At 36.9% G+C, this 20,848-nt stretch overlaps 1 protein-coding gene and 8 non-coding genes across 9 annotated transcripts in view; 8 read left to right on the forward strand and 1 right to left on the reverse strand.

Annotated features, from left to right (window-relative positions):
• The window catches only part of LOC140546531 (serine/threonine-protein phosphatase PP1-beta catalytic subunit), a 45,255-nt gene extending 41,171 nt beyond the window's left edge, over positions 1-4,084 (reverse strand). The window contains exon 1 of the mRNA XM_072669881.1: positions 3,997-4,084. Coding sequence (XP_072525982.1) covers positions 3,997-4,048 — 52 coding nt within the window. The 5' untranslated portion in view covers positions 4,049-4,084. The remainder of the gene's footprint in view (positions 1-3,996) is intronic.
• A 4,374-nt stretch (positions 4,085-8,458) lies between these two features.
• Positions 8,459-8,540, forward strand: trnas-gcu (transfer RNA serine (anticodon GCU)). The gene has a single exon. It is a non-coding gene; the product is annotated as a tRNA-Ser (tRNA).
• A 1,845-nt stretch (positions 8,541-10,385) lies between these two features.
• Positions 10,386-10,467, forward strand: trnas-gcu (transfer RNA serine (anticodon GCU)). Its single transcript has one exon. It is a non-coding gene; the product is annotated as a tRNA-Ser (tRNA).
• A 286-nt stretch (positions 10,468-10,753) lies between these two features.
• Positions 10,754-10,835, forward strand: trnas-gcu (transfer RNA serine (anticodon GCU)). Its single transcript has one exon. It is a non-coding gene; the product is annotated as a tRNA-Ser (tRNA).
• A 500-nt stretch (positions 10,836-11,335) lies between these two features.
• Positions 11,336-11,417, forward strand: trnas-gcu (transfer RNA serine (anticodon GCU)). Its single transcript has one exon. It is a non-coding gene; the product is annotated as a tRNA-Ser (tRNA).
• Positions 11,418-13,258: 1,841 nt separating this feature from the next.
• trnas-gcu (transfer RNA serine (anticodon GCU)) lies at positions 13,259-13,340 on the forward strand. Its single transcript has one exon. It is a non-coding gene; the product is annotated as a tRNA-Ser (tRNA).
• Positions 13,341-13,840: 500 nt separating this feature from the next.
• trnas-gcu (transfer RNA serine (anticodon GCU)) lies at positions 13,841-13,922 on the forward strand. The gene has a single exon. It is a non-coding gene; the product is annotated as a tRNA-Ser (tRNA).
• A 1,774-nt stretch (positions 13,923-15,696) lies between these two features.
• On the forward strand, positions 15,697-15,778 carry trnas-gcu (transfer RNA serine (anticodon GCU)). Its single transcript has one exon. It is a non-coding gene; the product is annotated as a tRNA-Ser (tRNA).
• A 500-nt stretch (positions 15,779-16,278) lies between these two features.
• Positions 16,279-16,360, forward strand: trnas-gcu (transfer RNA serine (anticodon GCU)). Its single transcript has one exon. It is a non-coding gene; the product is annotated as a tRNA-Ser (tRNA).
• Positions 16,361-20,848: the final 4,488 nt, after the last annotated feature.

Consider the following 20,848-nt stretch of genomic DNA (forward strand, 5'->3'; position numbering starts at 1 on the left):
ATAATTTGTTCATAATCTGGCTTTTGGGAGATACAAAAAAATAAAGCACATAACTTATATATAAACGTGTACATTATAAAAACACACTTGCAAACTTGGGGGTAGAGCTCTGTTTAATGCTGACTGGTGGTAGAAAGTAGATTGTTATTCATATTTGATTATCATTAATAGTAGTAGTAGTCTATTTTGATCTCACCTACCTGAAATCCAGCATAGATATCCACATCATCAGCAGTTATCTAAAGAATTCAGCCTGTCTCTTAACACCCAATGGCGAAAGTGACTCCTGTCATCCTGTCTTCTGCTTAGGGGTAGATGTAAATGTTTAATAGCTACCAGCTCCTGCATTCATGCTAGTTTGTGTGGCTTGTGCGACTTGTTTGGATTTAGTAATGCGTAAACCTGAACACTTATGTTACAACCAGCCTGCACCTGAAGGTACGTACCAGCTGATGCAACCGGACCCTGGTTCTGATCGTCACCACGGTGAAGAAATACAAGCTAGTGAGTTATTTTACAATGACATATACTGTCCTGTGCACCAAACTAAGGCTGAAAGACTTTGTTAACATCTCAGGTACTGAATTATACAGAACGAACATTTGGTACAAACCCCCCTTTAACCCCCTAACAAACTGGTGGGGCTATTCTTTGGTAAGAGAAGCTTGTAACAACACTTTCGTCCCACCGGCAGTTTTTAGGCTGTTTACGGGGTTAATATGCCATAAAATATATCAGTTTTAAGTGCTAATGAGTGTCTCCTTGTGTTAAATCAGTACTTGATTACAGGCCAAATACACCGTCTAAAGTCTAACGAATTCTTTTAACCATAGTTTTTGTAGTCACTTTCATGTAACTCTAATCCCGGCAAGAAGAAAAAAAATCACTATAGCAACTTCATGACTACCCCAGCTGAGCAATGTAACACCAGGCGCGACGACAACAATGCAGTTTCCCGCATGAGCACACTTTCGCAAGTGTTGTTTTGTCCTGCCGCATGCATTAGTAATATATGAGAGAACGCCCAGCTGGTTCGAGGATGACGTATGTCAGTGAAGCCACGTGAACACTTACTGCTCAAGCCCTTACTCGGCACGATAACCTCTAATCAAAATTTAATGACCGGTCCGAGACGTCCGCACACACTCCAAGCACAGGCCTTTAAAGCGACACCTAAAGGAGTGGCAGGAGCAGGCATCTGCACGTTGCATCAGAGGCCTGAGGGAATCTGCACTTCAGATCATGTCAGACCGTTTGGATCGTTGTTTGTTTACATGCTGTTGACTGGTTGTTTACTTGTTTTTTTATTAGTGAGTCTAAAAAATACTGAGATATTCTACCAGAATAAACCGTAGGACAGTTATTCAATTCAATACATAACACATTATAGCTATTATATGTATATGTATTATATGGCTCCATAACCCAAAATAGGCCAATAGGCGTTGTGGCAAGTGGTGGCTATGTTGGTGGCATGTCATATTATAGCTCTACTAGCTCTACTATTAAATCATGTTACACAGATAAAGGATTTGATTTGGGAGTCTTGACCAAGGACTCTTATTAGTGTAGTGTGATGTGCTTGTCCAGTCAGGCAACCGAACCCTAGACCGCCATAGGGAAGGTAGTGTTACCCTGTACACCTGTATACCAACCACAGTTATTACAGTGGTCCTACTGCTGACATGCCACTTTACCTCAGACATGAGTGCAGGAGTTTATCGGGCAATATGACAATATGTTTTTGTACCATGATCAATTTTATCGTGATCACAATCTTCTAAGCATCCACAGAGGATATCATCAGTGCTTAAAGAACCGGATAAAGTGCAGAATATTATGAGTAAAAATGACTGTACTCAGTATGGCAGAGTATTTGAATAGTAGTTTTTTTCTTCGATCACACTACACATCACAATTAACATCATGTATCGTAAAAACTACTTTTAAATATTGAGATATAATATTTTACCATATCACCCGGCCCTATGTCTACTGACTATCAATGGATACTGAAGTATTACACTAAAAAAGGGAATAGACTGTGGACAACATTTATTGCAACCAAAAAACTTATTGTTAACCGAATAACTACACTGAAATATTTCAGATTAGTACAAATGACATTCTTGTTAACATTTATTACAGCTCAATAACACTGTAATAAAAAGCTATAAACACCAAGCCAAACACAAACATTTCTAGTCATCTACAGCACTACTTCAGCAGATCCCACTAGTCAGAAGAACCACAGGCCACAGAAAAAACAATAAAATAAATAATATTAATTTTTATTACCAATAAGACATTTATTACAGCTGAATAACAGTGTAATAAAGATGCTATAAACCCAAAGCAAACATTACTGTTCATCTACAGCACTACTTTAGCAGACTCCACTATTTAGAAGAACCATTGGCAACAGGAAATACAATAAAATAAACACTAATAATAATAATAATTACTAATAAGACGTTTCTACATTTATTACAGCTGAATAACACTATAATAAAGACGTTATAACCTCAAACCCAAGGACAAAACTCGACACTACTGTTTATCTACAGCACTACTTTAGCAGACTCCACTATTCAGAAGAACCACAGGTACCAGAAAATACAATCAAATAAATAATACTATTTTTTTAATACCAATAAGACATTTATTACAGCTGAATAACACTGTAATAAAGATGCTATAAACCCAAAGCAAACATTACTGTTCATCTACAGCACTACATTAGCAGACTCCACTATTTAGAAGAACCACAGGTACCAGAAAATACAATCAAATAAAAAATATTAATTTGTATTACCAATAAGACATTTATTACAGCTGAATAACAGTGTAATAAAGACGTTATAACCTCAAACCCAAGGACAAAACTCGACACTACTGTTTATCTACAGCACTACTTTAGCAGACTCCACTATTTAGAAGAACCACAGGTACCAGAAAATACAATCAAATAAATAATATTAATTTGTATTACCAATAAGACATTTATTACAGCTGAATAACACTGTAATAAAGATGCTATAAACCCAAAGCAAACATTACTGTTCATCTACAGCACTACTTTGGCAGAATCCACTAGTCAGAAGAACCACAGGCCACGGAAAACACTAATTATTATTAGTAATAAGACATGTTTACATGTATTACAGCTGAATAACAGTGTAATAAAGACTTTATAACCTCAAACCCAAGGACAAAACTCTACACTACTGTTCATCTACAGCACTACTTTAGCAGATCCCACTAGTCAGAAGAACCACAGGTCACAGAAAATACAATCAAATAAATAATACTAATTATTATTATTAATAAGACATGTTTACATGTATTACAGCTGAATAACAGTGTAATAAAGACTTTATAAGCTCCAAAACTCTACTGGTCACTGTTCCTCCACAGCAGCAGCTCAGCAGGCTCCTCTACAGACACTCCTGATACCCTGGAATGTCAACTTGAGCTTCTCCATCGAGAGAAGTTGCAGCACATTCTGGTGGTCCACCTCTCGACCACCTCTCGACCTTTAGCACTGCGACAGCCTGGCTGTTAAAATAAGCACCTCGTGCTTCATCATTTCGCTCTTTCTGTCTCAATTACAACTAAATAAAGACGAGGAAAACGCAGTGAACCCCCCGAATGCCATTCCCACCATAACAGCCTCAGGTCTAAAGCTCAGTCCCAGACCACCCCGACCTCCGTATCTTCACCCCGGCCACTTATTCCCCAACATACCCACCATAGGGGGGCACAGGAACGCCACAGAGGAGCTGTGCACCAAAGGTGTGCCCGTTTACTCCATTAGTGGAGCTCGGCAGACATGTTAGGCTCTCAGCTCTCCTCCTTCTCAACAACCGAGGCCTCTCCAATAAAACCCAGCCGAAGCCCCTCAGCAGAATAGCCCCTGCTGAGCATACCGCTTCGCCCCGGACCCCTGCGTACCGTGTTAAGGTGGGCAAATGTGGACAGAATAAAGCCACTCACCCTCTAAAAGCCTGGAGATGAGCGAATCGACGTCCAGTTCCCCCTCCGCCATATCTGAAGTGTTTTAGTCGCGGAGCGAATCAGCTCCTCTGAACCGATTCCCTCGCTGAACCGATTCGCAGCTGAATCGAGCTGCTCGTGTGGCCGGACGTAATGATTACGTCAGGACGGAGGAATGCGTTGTCAGCTGGTGAGGGATCAGACAGACACACTGAGCCGTGATAGCTGAACCTGTCTGGAGTCAAAAACACTGTCAAATTACTAATAACAAACACCACGAGCCCTGTAGGAGTGCAGAGGAGAGTCTTTTTAAATCATTTATTATTATTTATTTATTTTATATAGGATCGTATGTCAAATAAAAAACCAAGATATAATAAATGTTAGATAACATTCACTACCGGTCAAAAGTTTTACAAAGTTAGGCAGCAAACTGCCGGGGCTTTTGAGTGAAATGAAAATGTAAATTTAATTTAATTTTAATTGTTTTTTATTTAATTTAATTAAATTTAGTTTAATTTAGTTTAATTTTTAATTTAATTTAATTTAATTTAATTTAATTTAATTTAATTTAATTTGTAATTTGTAATTTGTAATTTAATTTAATTATATTTTTTAATTTAATTAATGTAATTTAATTTTTAATTTTAATTTGTAATTTAATTTAATTTAATTTAATTTAATTTAATTTAATTTTAATTTTTAAATTATTTTTATTTAATTTGACGGTTTATTTTATTTAATTTGTACTTTTATTTGTCAAATATACTAACATATATACATTTACTTGTTCTTATATCATATATAATACATAATAAAAGTTAGATAACATACACTACCGGTCAAAAGTTTTACAAAGTTAGGCAGCAAACTGCCGGGGCTTTTGAGTGAAAATGAAATGAAAATGTAAATTTTATTTAATTTTAATTTTAATTGTTTTTTTATTTAATTTAATTAAATTTAATTTAATTTAGTTTAATTTAATTTGTAATTTGTAATTTGTAATTTAATTTAATTTAATTTAATTTAATTTAATTTAATTTAATTTAATTTAATTTGTAATTTGTAATTTGTAATTTAATTTAATTTAATTTAATTTGTAATTTGTAATTTGTAATTTGTAATTTAATTTTATTTTATTAAATTTCATTTAATTTAATTTGTAATTTGTAATTTGTAATTTGTAATTTGTAATTTAATTTAATTTAATTTAATTTACGTTTTATTTAATTTGACGGTTTATTTTATTTAATTTGTACTTTTATTTGTCAAATATACTAAGATATATACATTTACATGTTCTTATATCATATATAATACATAATAAATGTTAGATAACATACACTACCGGTCAAAAGTTTTTAGGACACCCAATTTAATCAGGTGCATTGAATAACTTGCAATGGTACAAAGTCCTGTGACCTCAAATAGCACTACAAAGTTAGGCTTTTGAGTGAAATGAACTGAAAACTGTAAAATGATGTAGATTTTGGGAGGAAAAGGCATTTTTAAAAAATCATTTTAGGGAAGTCATTGGTTAACAACTTACAGCTGGTCTGTTGCCATATAAGTACATTAGGCTTTGACAGCTGATGTAAAGAATTGATCATTTACACCCCATATCTAAATAAAATCAGTGTAGGAACTGTGTTACAGCACTTACAGCATTCAGATTCCTATTATAATCTTGTCTGTAACAAGACACTTCATAAAGGAAGGCCTATTGACCTCCTAAAAGTGTTGTTCTGTCCTTTGAGGAATTACAGATTAAGAGGGAATGTGGTGAGGACTGTTTCCTACACCAACAAGCTCTTTAAAACTAGAGAAAACTGGAGAGGTCTGGTACAGGAGGAAAGACTCACATCCACAACCTCATCAGAAGACAGGTTTCTGAGAGTCGACACCTTGTGTGATGGGCCGCTCACACGAGAACACCGGGCAGCACATCCTAACACTGGACCAAGTCTCAGTTTCAGCTGTGAAGAGAAGACTTGGGGCGGCAGGTTTGACAGCTGGAGTGGCAGTAAGATAGTAACTTTTGACCGGTAGTGTATATGATATGAAAGTATATATTATATTATATCTGATATAGTGAGATATCGCCTACCAAATGATATATCTGACCTTTAGTTCCAAATCTGGAACCAAGATTTGTTTCAGATCTCCAGATCTCAAGATATGAAGTGAACATTTATATTTATTGACTTTTTGCTGTATTTATGTTTATTTACATCCATTATAATGTGATATTTAAAGGCAAAATCCTCATATTGCTTAAAACTGTGCTTAATTTTTTTTTTCATTTTATTCTTACTTTTACATTTACTTTTACTTAATTTAATTAAAATGTAAATTTAATTTAATTTAATTTTAATTGTTATTTTGAAATTTAATTTAATTTAATTTAATTTAAATTATAATCTAAATTTAATTTGACAGTTTATTTTATTTAATTTGTACTTTTATTTTTGATTTAATCTAATTTAATTTAATTTAGTTTAGTGTCATTTTTATTTTGACGGTTATTTTATTTAATATGTACTTTTATTTTTCATTTAATCTAATTTAATTTAATTTGTACTTTTATTTTTAATGTTACTTTTAATTTAATTTAATTTAATTTAATTTAATTTGTACTTTTATTTTTAATGTTACTTTTAATTTAATTTAATTTAATTTAATCTAATCTAATTTAATTTAATTTAATTTAATTTATTTTAATTTAATTTAATTTAATTTAATTTAATTTAATTTAATTTAATTTAATCTAATCTAATTTAATTTAATTTAATTTAATTTAATATAATTTAATTTATTTTAATTTTAAATGCTGTGAGCAACAACAACAACAACAACAGCCACTGCTTTGAGTTCTCGTGTCTTTTCTCTCTTGGTTACAAAAAATTGCTCCATACCTCAGATTCAATGAAACGGACAGTTTGAACGAATCGGTTCGCTGAAGTGAATCCTCACTGCTTTGCTGGCGGAGCGCTGCGCTGCTACGTGCGGACTCTCGACGTGCGCGCCCCCGTGTCCGGCCCAGGCACTACATTCAACAGGTCAACACAGCGCGCAGCGAGACAGGCCTCTTATTATAATCCACTGTTTCACAACCTTGCTCCTGTATTAACAGGCTTACAGGAGAAACGGGCTTTGTGTTTAGTCCGGGATCAACATCACTCGCTCTTTTTCCTCGAGCTTTTCGAGCAGTTCAGTATTTTCACTCATTATCAAATACTTCAGGGATGTGTTCAAGCAGGAAGATCCCTCAGATCCACAGCACAGGGGAAACAAACGGCCTGCCTTACCACAGGGGCCTGTAGAGAGCCGTGACCATACAGTAAACGTCCAGATGTTTGTGGACGCCCACTCTAATGAATGAATGCACTCGGCTATTGACACAGATGTGCGAATGCACACGCACACAGCTTGTCTAGTCCCTGTAGAGAAGTACTGCCAACAGAACAGCAGCAGCTAAACATTAACCTGATGGCACCATGCCTAATGCCAGGCGTGGTCTACAGGGGTAAAAAGCCTGGGTCAGAGCACAGGGTCAGCCATGCTACTACAGCACCCCTGGGGCAGAGAGGCAGAGAGGGTTAGGGCCTTGCTCAGGAGTGGCAGCTAAGTGGAGCCAGGTATGAAACCCACAACCATCTGATTGATAACCCAGCGCTGTAACCACTGTGAATCAGAAATGGGTGTCTGGTCTAGCTGAGATGATACAATATCTGAAGATATGAAGATATGGCCTAACAAGGTAACAGAGGTCAATAGGTCATTATGTTATATGTCATAAACAGCTGAAATATGAACACTGCTACACTGAGCTGATGTCATATGACTGGCGACTTCACCAAAATACCCCTAACAAACCAGCAAGCCCTGTCCAACGGGGCGGCTAAGAGGCTTTGCCAGTTCTAGGCTACAGTCTGAGGAGCTGGTGTGGTTATATAACAGTGCTGAAGTTTGCAAGGCGACATACTTCCTATCGGCAGGCCCAACATGTGACTATCATGTGAAATAATAAAGACACCCCATGAAGCAAGTTGGAGCCAAATGCTACAAACTGCTCATGAGGTTTTGCCTCAGTTTGACCTCCAGTTTCGAGTATTTTGGTCTCTCCCCATCCATAGAGACTGAAGCCTGGTCATGTGACTGGAAATACCTGCTTAGAAATAACTGCTTAGTGAACAGACTTGCCTATAAAGACTCCACAGCTCATTTCATAGGGGGCTTTATTCCCCTTTAGCCCATGTCTGGCATTAGGAGAGTCCAAAGAGTCCTAATCTATTGGCTATACTTCTCTACAGAGACTAGACCAGCTCTGTGCATTCATTAGCCTAAAGTAGCTGAATGCATTCGTAAGAAGGGGTGTCCACAAACATTTGGACATGCAGCGTGAAGTCATGAAAAGTGGGCTCATTGTAGTCTCAGGGTTAATAGGCCATGCTTCTCATGGGACGAGGTGGCCGAGTGGTTAAGGCGATGGACTGCTAATCCATTGTGCTCTGCACGCGTGGGTTCGAATCCCATCCTCGTCGATGAACATCATTTATGCAGGTCGGTGCTGGGTTTCAACACCTGTGTAGATCTTTACTCAATTATTTGAGCGAGAATCAGAAATCAAGCACTGAGTGGGACCCTGGCTTTGTCCCAAAACAGCCATGATTCTTTACAGCATGTGCTGCACAAGATATTGGAGGTTCTCTCTTATAAAGACTTTGGTAAATGCTAGGCTTCACAGATGAGGAAAAGGAAAGGATGTTCACAGGGAAGATGAGGGAGTCCTGAGGTCTAAGGAAAGTGTCCAATCCTAAAATCAGAAAGGGGTCATGCAGTTTCCACATTCACACATGGGTCAATTTCATGGACATTTGCTCATGCCATTAAAAGTGACCAAAATAGAAGGATATGTAGACAAACTGGACACTTTATCTTCTTCAGAATTATAGCAAACACTGATACTGAGCTATTTCTGGGGGTAATTATGATGGACTTTGGACAGATTTCACCGCAAGGACCTGGCAACCCAACATGGACACATTCCAGGGTTGATTCCATCCATCATCTGGATATTCTTGAAGTTCTTAAAGAGGTTAAATGGAAACTGCAGTTAAAAATAACGGTTCCTCTGTTGTTCCTGTCTGCTTTGGATAGATATTTCTGGTGCACTATCATAGTACATGGTGCACTACATGGACAAAAATATTGGGACACCTGCTCATTTGTTGTTTCTTCTAAAATCAAGGGTATTAAAATGAGTTTATCCTGCTTGTGATGGAGTAGCTGTCTCTACTGTCTAGGGAAGGATTTCTACCAGATTTTGGGGGAACATTTGGGGGAACATTTTGGGGGAACACCTTTATTACCTTTAGTACTTTCTACTTTTTTTAATTTATCCCCTACCCTATTTATTGTTTAGTGTCATTTTCCTTTAGTTTAAGACTGTGTTCTGTGTTTCTTTGTTACTTGTCATGCGTGTTGCTCTCACCAAGACAAATTCCTTGTATGGGTAACATACTTGGTGAAATAAAGAGATTCTGATTCTGAGATTCTGATTCTGCAAGGATTTGATTGCATTCAGCGACAAGAGCCGTTAGTGAGGGCAAGACATCAGATGATCACCATCCCACCTCATCCTCAACTCTCCAACTCATCCCTTCAGTACTGGATGGAGCACCACTATCATTTCAGAAGACACAGTAGTTCCACTGCTCCACAGCTCAATGCTGGGGGGCTTTATGCCCCTCTAGCCCACACCTGGCTTTAGGCATGGTGCCAATAGGTTCATGTTTATCTGCTCCAGAGAGTCCTATTCTATTGGCAGTACTTCTCTACAAGGACTAGACCAGCTGTGTGTGTGCATCTGTGTTAACAATGTGTGCAACTAAAAGTAGCTGAATGCATTCACTGGAAGGGGTGTCCACAAATATTTGGACCGGTGCTGTTTCATTAATGTCCACCAGGTGGCGAAGTGGAACACAAAGTGAAGCAGAGCACAGACATTTTTTAGGTGGAAAAGAAAGAGAAATACACAATATGGAGAGTGAGATCAGGACGTTAGATGACCACCACCCACCCTCATCCTCAAAAGCAACGGATGGAGCACCACCATCATTCCAGAGAACACAGCTCATTTCATGGGGGCTTTATTCCCTTCTAGCCCATGTCTGGCATTAGATATGGTGCCAATAGGTTCATGCGTATCTGCTCCAGAGTGTCCTAATCTATTGGCTGTACTTCTCTACAGAGACTAGACCAGCTGCGTGCATTCATTAGCCTAAAGTAGCTGAATGCATTCGTAAGAAGGGGTGTCCACAAACATTTGGACATGCAGCGTGAAGTCATGGAAAGTAGGCTCATTGTAGAGAACGCGTTTCTCGTGGGACGAGGTGGCCGAGTGGTTAAGGCGATGGACTGCTAATCCATTGTGCTCTGCACGCGTGGGTTCGAATCCCATCCTCGTCGATGAACATCATTTATGCAGGTCGGTGCTGGGTTTCAACACCTGTGTAGATCTTTACTCAATTATTTGAGCGAGAATCAGAAATCAAGCACTGAGTGCGACCCTGGCTTCGTCCCAAAACAGCCATGATTCTTTACAGCACATGCTGCACAAGATATTGGAGGCATTCATGGAGGTGCAGATTTTCCTGGAGGACATCATGCTCATCGCTTTCGACCAATCAGAGCCAGCTCCCTTTACCTTCCTACACCGGACAGCTAACTTGATTGGTCTGTCCCTGCTACGGGAGACGAGGTGGCCGAGTGGTTAAGGCGATGGACTGCTAATCCATTGTGCTCTGCACGCGTGGGTTCGAATCCCATCCTCGTCGGTAGTCAAAATTTTGAGAAAATGAAATCCCCACTTAAAAATCAGAGTTTGTGTATCACAACACCAGAGTTCAGTCAGACTCGTGTTTTCACAACGTTTCAGCTGTTTGCTATATTAACCCTTTATGTTACTCTGACCTTCATTACATAGCCTACTGTAAACTCATAGGCTGTATTATTGCTTTTTGCTGCTACGTCTAGTAACAATCACTGAGCATTAAACTATCCAGTGCAATACCTACTACTGCTTCCATCTAAGTAAAAACACATAAATACATTATTTATTTATTATATTTATATATGGTATTTTAATGTACAAAATTAAATAATGGACTAAAATATGACTCATAATAATAATAATAATAATAATTCCTCAGAAAGACCTGAGAATGTTGTATGAAAATAGACAACATTGTAGGAAAGTGGACAACGTTATGACAATGTTGTAAAAATCTAAATCTGTCATTGTAGTCTCAGGGTTAATGACCCTTGCTGCACATGGGACGAGGTGGCCGAGTGGTTAAGGCGATGGACTGCTAATCCATTGTGCTCTGCACGCGTGGGTTCGAATCCCATCCTCGTCGGTAGTCCAAATTTTGAGAAAATTACAGAGTTTGTGTATCACAACACCAGAGTTCAGTCAGACTCGTGTTTTCACGACGTTTCAGCTGTTTGCTATCTGGGAGACTGACTGGACTTTCCTCAGCTTCTCAGGGGATTAAGGCTACAGTATTAACATCATGTAAACTATAATGAACATTAACATATTCAAATTATTATTATGAACACGTAAAATATATTTTTACTATTATTAACCCTTTATGTTATGATGCCTACTACTGCTTCCATCTGAGAAAAAACACATAAATACATTATTTATTTATTATATTTATATATAGTATTTTAATAAAAAAATAAATAATGGAATAAAAATATGACTCATAATAATAATAATAATAATAATAATAATAATAATAATAATTCCTCAGAAATCAGTATTTCTGCAAAAGCAGTCGGCATTACTAAATGCAAAACTTGTAGCCCCCCCCCCCCCCCCAACACAGAACTGGAAATAGAGACCCCTGATGTAGAACAAAAGCACTATACAGCAAACAGGGACATGTTGTGACAATGTTGTGACATCCTATTGTTTTGGTTTCTTACAGCTTGGTCTGCTTGGTGCTCTCTGTGCTCTTACAGTGTTAAAACGTAATTCCTCAGAAAGTCCTGACAATGTTGTGTGAAAGTAGACAACATTGTAGAAAAGTAAACAACGTTATGAAAATGTTGTAAAAATCAAAATCTGTCATTGTAGTCTCAGGGTTAATGGGACGTGCTTCTCATGGGACATGAGGTGTTATGTTATGACAATATTGTACGAAAGTGGACAACATTGTAGGAAAGGGGACAATGTTAAGACAATGTTGCAAGAAAGTGGACAACATTGTACGAAAGTGGACAATGTTATGACAATATTGTACAAAAGTGGACAGCATTGTAGGAAAGGGGACAATGTTGTGACAATGCTGTAAGAAAATGGACAACATTGCAGGAAAGTGGACAATGTTATGACAATATTGTACGAAAGTGGACAACATTGTACGAAAGTGGACAATGTTATGACAATATTGTATGAAAGTGGACAACATTGTACGAAAGTGGACAATGTTATGACAATATTGTAAGAAAGTGGACAACATTGTAGGAAAGGGGACAATGTTGTGACAATGCTGTAAGAAAATGGACAACATTGCAGGAAAGTGGACAATGTTATGTTGTGACAATGCTGTAAGAAAATGGACAACATTGCAGGGAAGTGGACAATGTTATGACAATATTGTATGAAAGTGGACAACATTGTATGAAAGTGGACAATGTTATGACAATATTGTATGAAAGTGGACAACATTGTACGAAAGTGGACAATGTTATGACCATGCTGTATGAAAGTGGACAACATTGTACGAAAGTGGACAATGTTATGACAATATTGTACGAAAGTGGACAACATTGTAGGAAAGGGGACAACATTAAAACAATGTTGCAAGAAAGGGGACAATGTTATGACAATATTGTACGAAAGTGGACAACATTGTAGGAAAAGGGGACAATGTTATGACAATATTGTAAGAAAGTGGACAGCATTGTAGGAAAAGGGGACAATGTTATGACAATATTGTAAGAAAGTGGACAATGTTATGACAATATTGTACGAAAGTGGACAACAATGTAGGAAAGGGGACAATGTTATGACAATGCTGTAAGAAAATGGACAACATTGCAGGAAACTGGACAATGTTATGACAATATTGTACGAAAGTGGACAATGTTATGACAATGCTGTATGAAGTGCCTGTTCTGTGCCATTTTCCTTTACCTTCCTACACCGGGCAGCTAACTTGATTGGTCTGTCCCTGCTACGGGAGACGAGGTGGCCGAGTGGTTAAGGCGATGGACTGCTAATCCATTGTGCTCTGCACGCGTGGGTTCGAATCCCATCCTCGTCGGTAGTCAAAATTTTGAGAAAATGAAATCCCCACTTAAAAATCAGAGTTTGTGTATCACAACACCAGAGTTCAGTCAGACTCGTGTTTTCACAACGTTTCAGCTGTTTGCTATATTAACCCTTTATGTTACTCTGACCTTCATTACATAGCCTACTGTAAACTCATAGGCTGTATTATTGCTTTTTGCTGCTACGTCTAGTAACAATCACTGAGCATTAAACTATCCAGTGCAATACCTACTACTGCTTCCATCTAAGTAAAAACACATAAATACATTATTTATTTATTATATTTATATATGGTATTTTAATGTACAAAATTAAATAATGGACTAAAATAAGACTCATAATAATAATAATAATAATAATTCCTCAGAAAGACCTGAGAATGTTGTATGAAAATAGACAACATTATAGGAAAGTGGACAACGTTATGACAATGTTGTAAAAATCTAAATCTGTCATTGTAGTCTCAGGGTTAATGACCCTTGCTGCACATGGGACGAGGTGGCCGAGTGGTTAAGGCGATGGACTGCTAATCCATTGTGCTCTGCACGCGTGGGTTCGAATCCCATCCTCGTCGGTAGTCCAAATTTTGAGAAAATTACAGAGTTTGTGTATCACAACACCAGAGTTCAGTCAGACTCGTGTTTTCACGACGTTTCAGCTGTTTGCTATCTGGGAGACTGACTGGACTTTCCTCAGCTTCTCAGGGGATTAAGGCTACAGTATTAACATCATGTAAACTATAATGAACATTAACATATTCAAATTATTATTATGAACACGTAAAATATATTTTTACTATTATTAACCCTTTATGTTATGATGCCTACTACTGCTTCCATCTGAGAAAAAACACATAAATACATTATTTATTTATTATATTTATATATAGTATTTTAATAAAAAAATAAATAATGGAATAAAAATATGACTCATAATAATAATAATAATAATAATAATTCCTCAGAAATCAGTATTTCTGCAAAAGCAGTCGGCATTACTAAATGCAAAACTTGTAGCCCCCCCCCCCCCCCCAACACAGAACTGGAAATAGAGACCCCTGATGTAGAACAAAAGCACTATACAGCAAACAGGGACATGTTGTGACAATGTTGTGACATCCTATTGTTTTGGTTTCTTACAGCTTGGTCTGCTTGGTGCTCTCTGTGCTCTTACAGTGTTAAAACGTAATTCCTCAGAAAGTCCTGACAATGTTGTGTGAAAGTAGACAACATTGTAGAAAAGTAAACAACGTTATGAAAATGTTGTAAAAATCAAAATCTGTCATTGTAGTCTCAGGGTTAATGGGACGTGCTTCTCATGGGACATGAGGTGTTATGTTATGACAATATTGTACGAAAGTGGACAACATTGTAGGAAAGGGGACAATGTTAAGACAATGTTGCAAGAAAGTGGACAACATTGTACGAAAGTGGACAATGTTATGACAATATTGTACAAAAGTGGACAGCATTGTAGGAAAGGGGACAATGTTGTGACAATGCTGTAAGAAAATGGACAACATTGCAGGAAAGTGGACAATGTTATGACAATATTGTACGAAAGTGGACAACATTGTACGAAAGTGGACAATGTTATGACAATATTGTATGAAAGTGGACAACATTGTACGAAAGTGGACAATGTTATGACAATATTGTAAGAAAGTGGACAACATTGTAGGAAAGGGGACAATGTTGTGACAATGCTGTAAGAAAATGGACAACATTGCAGGAAAGTGGACAATGTTATGTTGTGACAATGCTGTAAGAAAATGGACAACATTGCAGGGAAGTGGACAATGTTATGACAATATTGTATGAAAGTGGACAACATTGTATGAAAGTGGACAATGTTATGACAATATTGTATGAAAGTGGACAACATTGTACGAAAGTGGACAATGTTATGACCATGCTGTATGAAAGTGGACAACATTGTACGAAAGTGGACAATGTTATGACAATATTGTACGAAAGTGGACAACATTGTAGGAAAGGGGACAACATTAAAACAATGTTGCAAGAAAGGGGACAATGTTATGACAATATTGTACGAAAGTGGACAACATTGTAGGAAAAGGGGACAATGTTATAACAATATTGTAAGAAAGTGGACAATGTTATGACAATATTGTACGAAAGTGGACAACAATGTAGGAAAGGGGACAATGTTATGACAATGCTGTAAGAAAATGGACAACATTGCAGGAAACTGGACAATGTTATGACAATATTGTACGAAAGTGGACAATGTTATGACAATGCTGTATGAAGTGCCTGTTCTGTGCCATTTTCCTTTACCTTCCTACACCGGGCAGCTAACTTGATTGGTCTGTCCCTGCTACGGGAGACGAGGTGGCCGAGTGGTTAAGGCGATGGACTGCTAATCCATTGTGCTCTGCACGCGTGGGTTCGAATCCCGTCCTCGTCGGTAGTCAAAATTTTGAGAAAATGAAATCCCCACTTAAAAATCAGAGTTTGTGTATCACAACACCAGAGTTCAGTCAGACTCGTGTTTTCACAACGTTTCAGCTGTTTGCTATATTAACCCTTTATGTTACTCTGACCTTCATTACATAGCCTACTGTAAACTCATAGGCTGTATTATTGCTTTTTGCTGCTACGTCTAGTAACAATCACTGAGCATTAAACTATCCAGTGCAATACCTACTACTGCTTCCATCTAAGTAAAAACACATAAATACATTATTTATTTATTATATTTATATATGGTATTTTAATGTACAAAATTAAATAATGGACTAAAATAAGACTCATAATAATAATAATAATAATAATTCCTCAGAAAGACCTGAGAATGTTGTATGAAAATAGACAACATTGTAGGAAAGTGGACAACGTTATGACAATGTTGTAAAAATCTAAATCTGTCATTGTAGTCTCAGGGTTAATGACCCTTGCTGCACATGGGACGAGGTGGCCGAGTGGTTAAGGCGATGGACTGCTAATCCATTGTGCTCTGCACGCGTGGGTTCGAATCCCATCCTCGTCGGTAGTCCAAATTTTGAGAAAATTACAGAGTTTGTGTATCACAACACCAGAGTTCAGTCAGACTCGTGTTTTCACGACGTTTCAGCTGTTTGCTATCTGGGAGACTGACTGGACTTTCCTCAGCTTCTCAGGGGATTAAGGCTACAGTATTAACATCATGTAAACTATAATGAACATTAACATATTCAAATTATTATTATGAACACGTAAAATATATTTTTACTATTATTAACCCTTTATGTTATGATGCCTACTACTGCTTCCATCTGAGAAAAAACACATAAATACATTATTTATTTATTATATTTATATATAGTATTTTAATAAAAAAATAAATAATGGAATAAAAATATGACTCATAATAATAATAATAATAATAATAATAATAATAATTCCTCAGAAATCAGTATTTCTGCAAAAGCAGTCGGCATTACTAAATGCAAAACTTGTAGCCCCTCCCCCCCCAACACAGAACTGGAAATAGAGACCCCTGATGTAGAACAAAAGCACTATACAGCAAACAGGGACATGTTGTGACAATGTTGTGACATCCTATTGTTTTGGTTTCTTACAGCTTGGTCTGCTTGGTGCTCTCTGTGCTCTTACAGTGTTAAAACGTAATTCCTCAGAAAGTCCTGACAATGTTGTGTGAAAGTAGACAACATTGTAGAAAAGTAAACAACGTTATGAAAATGTTGTAAAAATCAAAATCTGTCATTGTAGTCTCAGGGTTAATGGGACGTGCTTCTCATGGGACATGAGGTGTTATGTTATGACAATATTGTACGAAAGTGGACAACATTGTAGGAAAGGGGACAATGTTAAGACAATGTTGCAAGAAAGTGGACAACATTGTACGAAAGTGGACAATGTTATGACAATATTGTACAAAAGTGGACAATGTTATGACAATATTGTACGAAAGTGGACAGCATTGTAGGAAAGGGGACAATGTTATGACAATATTGTAAGAAAGTGGACAATGTTATGACAATATTGTAAGAACGTGGACAACATTGTAGGAAAGGGGACAATGTTGTGACAATATTATAAGAAAGTGGACAACATTGTACGAAAGTGGACAATGTTATGACAATATTGTATGAAAGTGGACAACATTGTACGAAAGTGGACAATGTTATGACCATGCTGTATGAAAGTGGACAACATTGTACAAAAGTGGACAATGTTATGACAATATTGTACGAAAGTGGACAACATTGTAGGAAAGGGGACAACATTAAAACAATGTTGCAAGAAAGTGGACAACATTGTAGGAAAGGGGACAATATTGTACGAAAGTGGACAACATTGTAGGAAAAGGGGACAATGTTATGACAATATTGTAAGAAAGTGGACAATGTTATGACAATATTGTACGAAAGTGGACAACAATGTAGGAAAGGGGACAATGTTATGACAATGCTGTATAAAAAATGGACAACATTGCAGGAAAGTGGACAATGTTATGACAATATTGTACGAAAGTGGACAGCATTGTAGGAAAGGGGACAATGTTATGACAATATTGTAAGAAAGTGGACAATGTTATGACAATATTGTAAGAACGTGGACAACATTGTAGGAAAGGGGACAATGTTATGACAATGCTGTATAAAAAATGGACAACATTGCAGGAAAGTGGACAATGTTATGACAATATTGCACGAAAGTGGACAGCATTGTAGGAAAGGGGACAATGTTATGACAATATTGTAAGAAAGTGGACAATGTTATGACAATATTGTAAGAACGTGGACAACATTGTAGGAAAGGGGACAATGTTGTGACAATATTATAAGAAAGTGGACAACATTGCAGGAAAGTGGACAATGTTATGACAATATTGTACGAAAGTGGACAATGTTATGACAATATTGTATGAAAGTGGACAACATTGTATGAAAGTGGACAATGTTATGACAATATTGTACGAAAGTGGACAATGTTATGACAATGCTGTATGAAAGTGGACAACATTGTACGAAAGTGGACAATGTTGTGACAATATTGTACGAAAGTGGACAACATTGTATGAAAGTGGACAATGTTATGACAATATTGTATGAAAGTGGACAACATTGTACGAAAGTGGACAATGTTATGACAATATTGTAAGAAAGTGGACAATTTTATGACAATATTGTAAGAAAGTGGACAACATTGTACGAAAGTGGACAATGTTATGACAATATTGTATGAAAGTGGACAACATTGTACAAAAGTGGACAATGTTATGACAATATTGTAAGAAAGTGGACAATGTTATGACAATATTGTACGAAAGTGGACAACATTGTAGGAAAGGGGACAATGTTATGACAATGCTGTATGAAAGATGGACAACATTGTAGGAAAGGGGACAATGTTATGACAATATTGTAAGAAAGTGGACAACATTGTAGGAAAGGGGACAATGTTATGACAATATTGTACGAAAGTGGACAACATTGTAGGAAAGGGGACAATGTTATGACAATGCTGTATGAAAGTGGACAACATTGTACAAAAGTGGTCAATGTTATGATAATATTGTATGAAAGTGGACAATGTTATGACAATATTGTACGAAAGTGGACAACATTGTACGAAAGTAGACAATGTTATGACAATATTATATGAAAGTGGACAACATTGTAGGAAAGGGGACAACGGTAAGACAATGTTGCAAGAAAATGGACAACATTGTACGAAAGTGGACAATGTTATGACAATATTGTATGAAAGTGGACAACATTGTATGAAAGTGGACAATGTTATGACAATATTGTACGAAAGTGGACAACATTGTAGGAAAGGGGACAATGTTATGACAATGCTGTATGAAAGTGGACAACATTGTACGAAAGTGGACAATGTTGTGACAATATTGTACGAAAGTGGACAACATTGTATGAAAGTGGTCAATGTTATGACAATATTGTATGAAAGTGGACAATATTGTACGAAAGTAGACAATGTTATGACAATATTATATGAAAGTGGACAACATTGTAGGAAAGGGGACAACGTTAAGATAATGTTGCAAGAAAGTGGACAACATTGTACGAAAGTGGACAATGTTATGACAATATTGTATGAAAGTGGACAACATTGTATGAAAGTGGACAATGTTATGACAATATTGTATGAAAGTGGACAACATTGTATGAAAGTGGACAATGTTGTGACAATATTGTACGAAAGTGGACAACATTGTACGAAAGTGGACAATGTTATGACAATATTATATGAAAGTGGACAACATTGTAGGAAAGGGGACAACGTTAAGATAATGTTGCAAGAAAGTGGACAACATTGTACGAAAGTGGACAATGTTATGACAATATTGTATGAAAGTGGACAACATTGTATGAAAGTGGACAATGTTATGACAATATTGTATGAAAGTGGACAACATTGTATGAAAGTGGACAATGTTGTGACAATATTGTACGAAAGTGGACAACATTGTAGGAAAGTGGACAATGTTATGACAATATTGTATGAAAGTGGACAACATTGTAGGAAAGGGGACAACATTAAGACAATGTTGCAAGAAAGTGGACAACATTGTAGGAAAGTGGACAATGTTATGACAATATTGTATGAAAGTGGACAACATTGTATGAAAGTGGACAATGTTATGACAATATTGTATGAAAGTGGACAACATTGTACGAAAGTGGACAATGTTGTGACAATATTGTACGAAAGTGGACAACACTGTATGAAAGTGGACAATGTTATGACATTATTGTAAGAAAGTGGACAACAGTGTACGAAAGTGGACAATGTTGTGACAATATTGTACGAAAGTGGACAACATTGTATGAAAGTGGACAATGTTATGACAATATTGTATGAAAGTGGACAACATTGTATGAAAGTGGACAATGTTATGACAATATTGTAAGAAAGTGGACAACATTGTAGGAAAGGGGACAATGTTATGACAATATTGTACGAAAGTGGACAACATTGTACGAAAGTGGACAATGTTATGACAATATTGTAAGAAAGTGGACAACATTGTACGAAAGTGGACAATGTTATGACAATATTGTAAGAAAGTGGACAACATTGTAGGAAAGGGGACAATGTTATGACAATATTGTACGAAAGTGGACAACATTGTACGAAAGTGGACAATGTTATGACAATATTGTAAGAAAGTGGAAAACATTGTAGGAAAGGGGACAATGTTATGACAATGTAAGAAAGTGGACAACATTGTAGGAAAGGGGACAATGTTATGACAATGTAAGAAAGTGGACAACATTGTAGGAAAGGGGACAATGTTATGACAATGTAAGAAAGTGGACAACAGAACTTTATAACAGTGTAACAGTGTTGTGGATTAATCACACAGACAGACAGACAGCGGGGACAGACAGACAGACAGCGGGGACAGTGTGCGGTCAGTCCAGCTTGGCTGTTTACTGTTTACACTCGTGTCCTCTATAAAAACCCGCTCTGCTCCTTTAAGCAGCTCGACGTCATTCGGGTA

The sequence above is a fragment of the Salminus brasiliensis genome, chromosome 24 (assembly GCF_030463535.1).
Source record: "Salminus brasiliensis chromosome 24, fSalBra1.hap2, whole genome shotgun sequence".
NCBI lineage: Eukaryota > Metazoa > Chordata > Actinopteri > Characiformes > Bryconidae > Salminus > Salminus brasiliensis.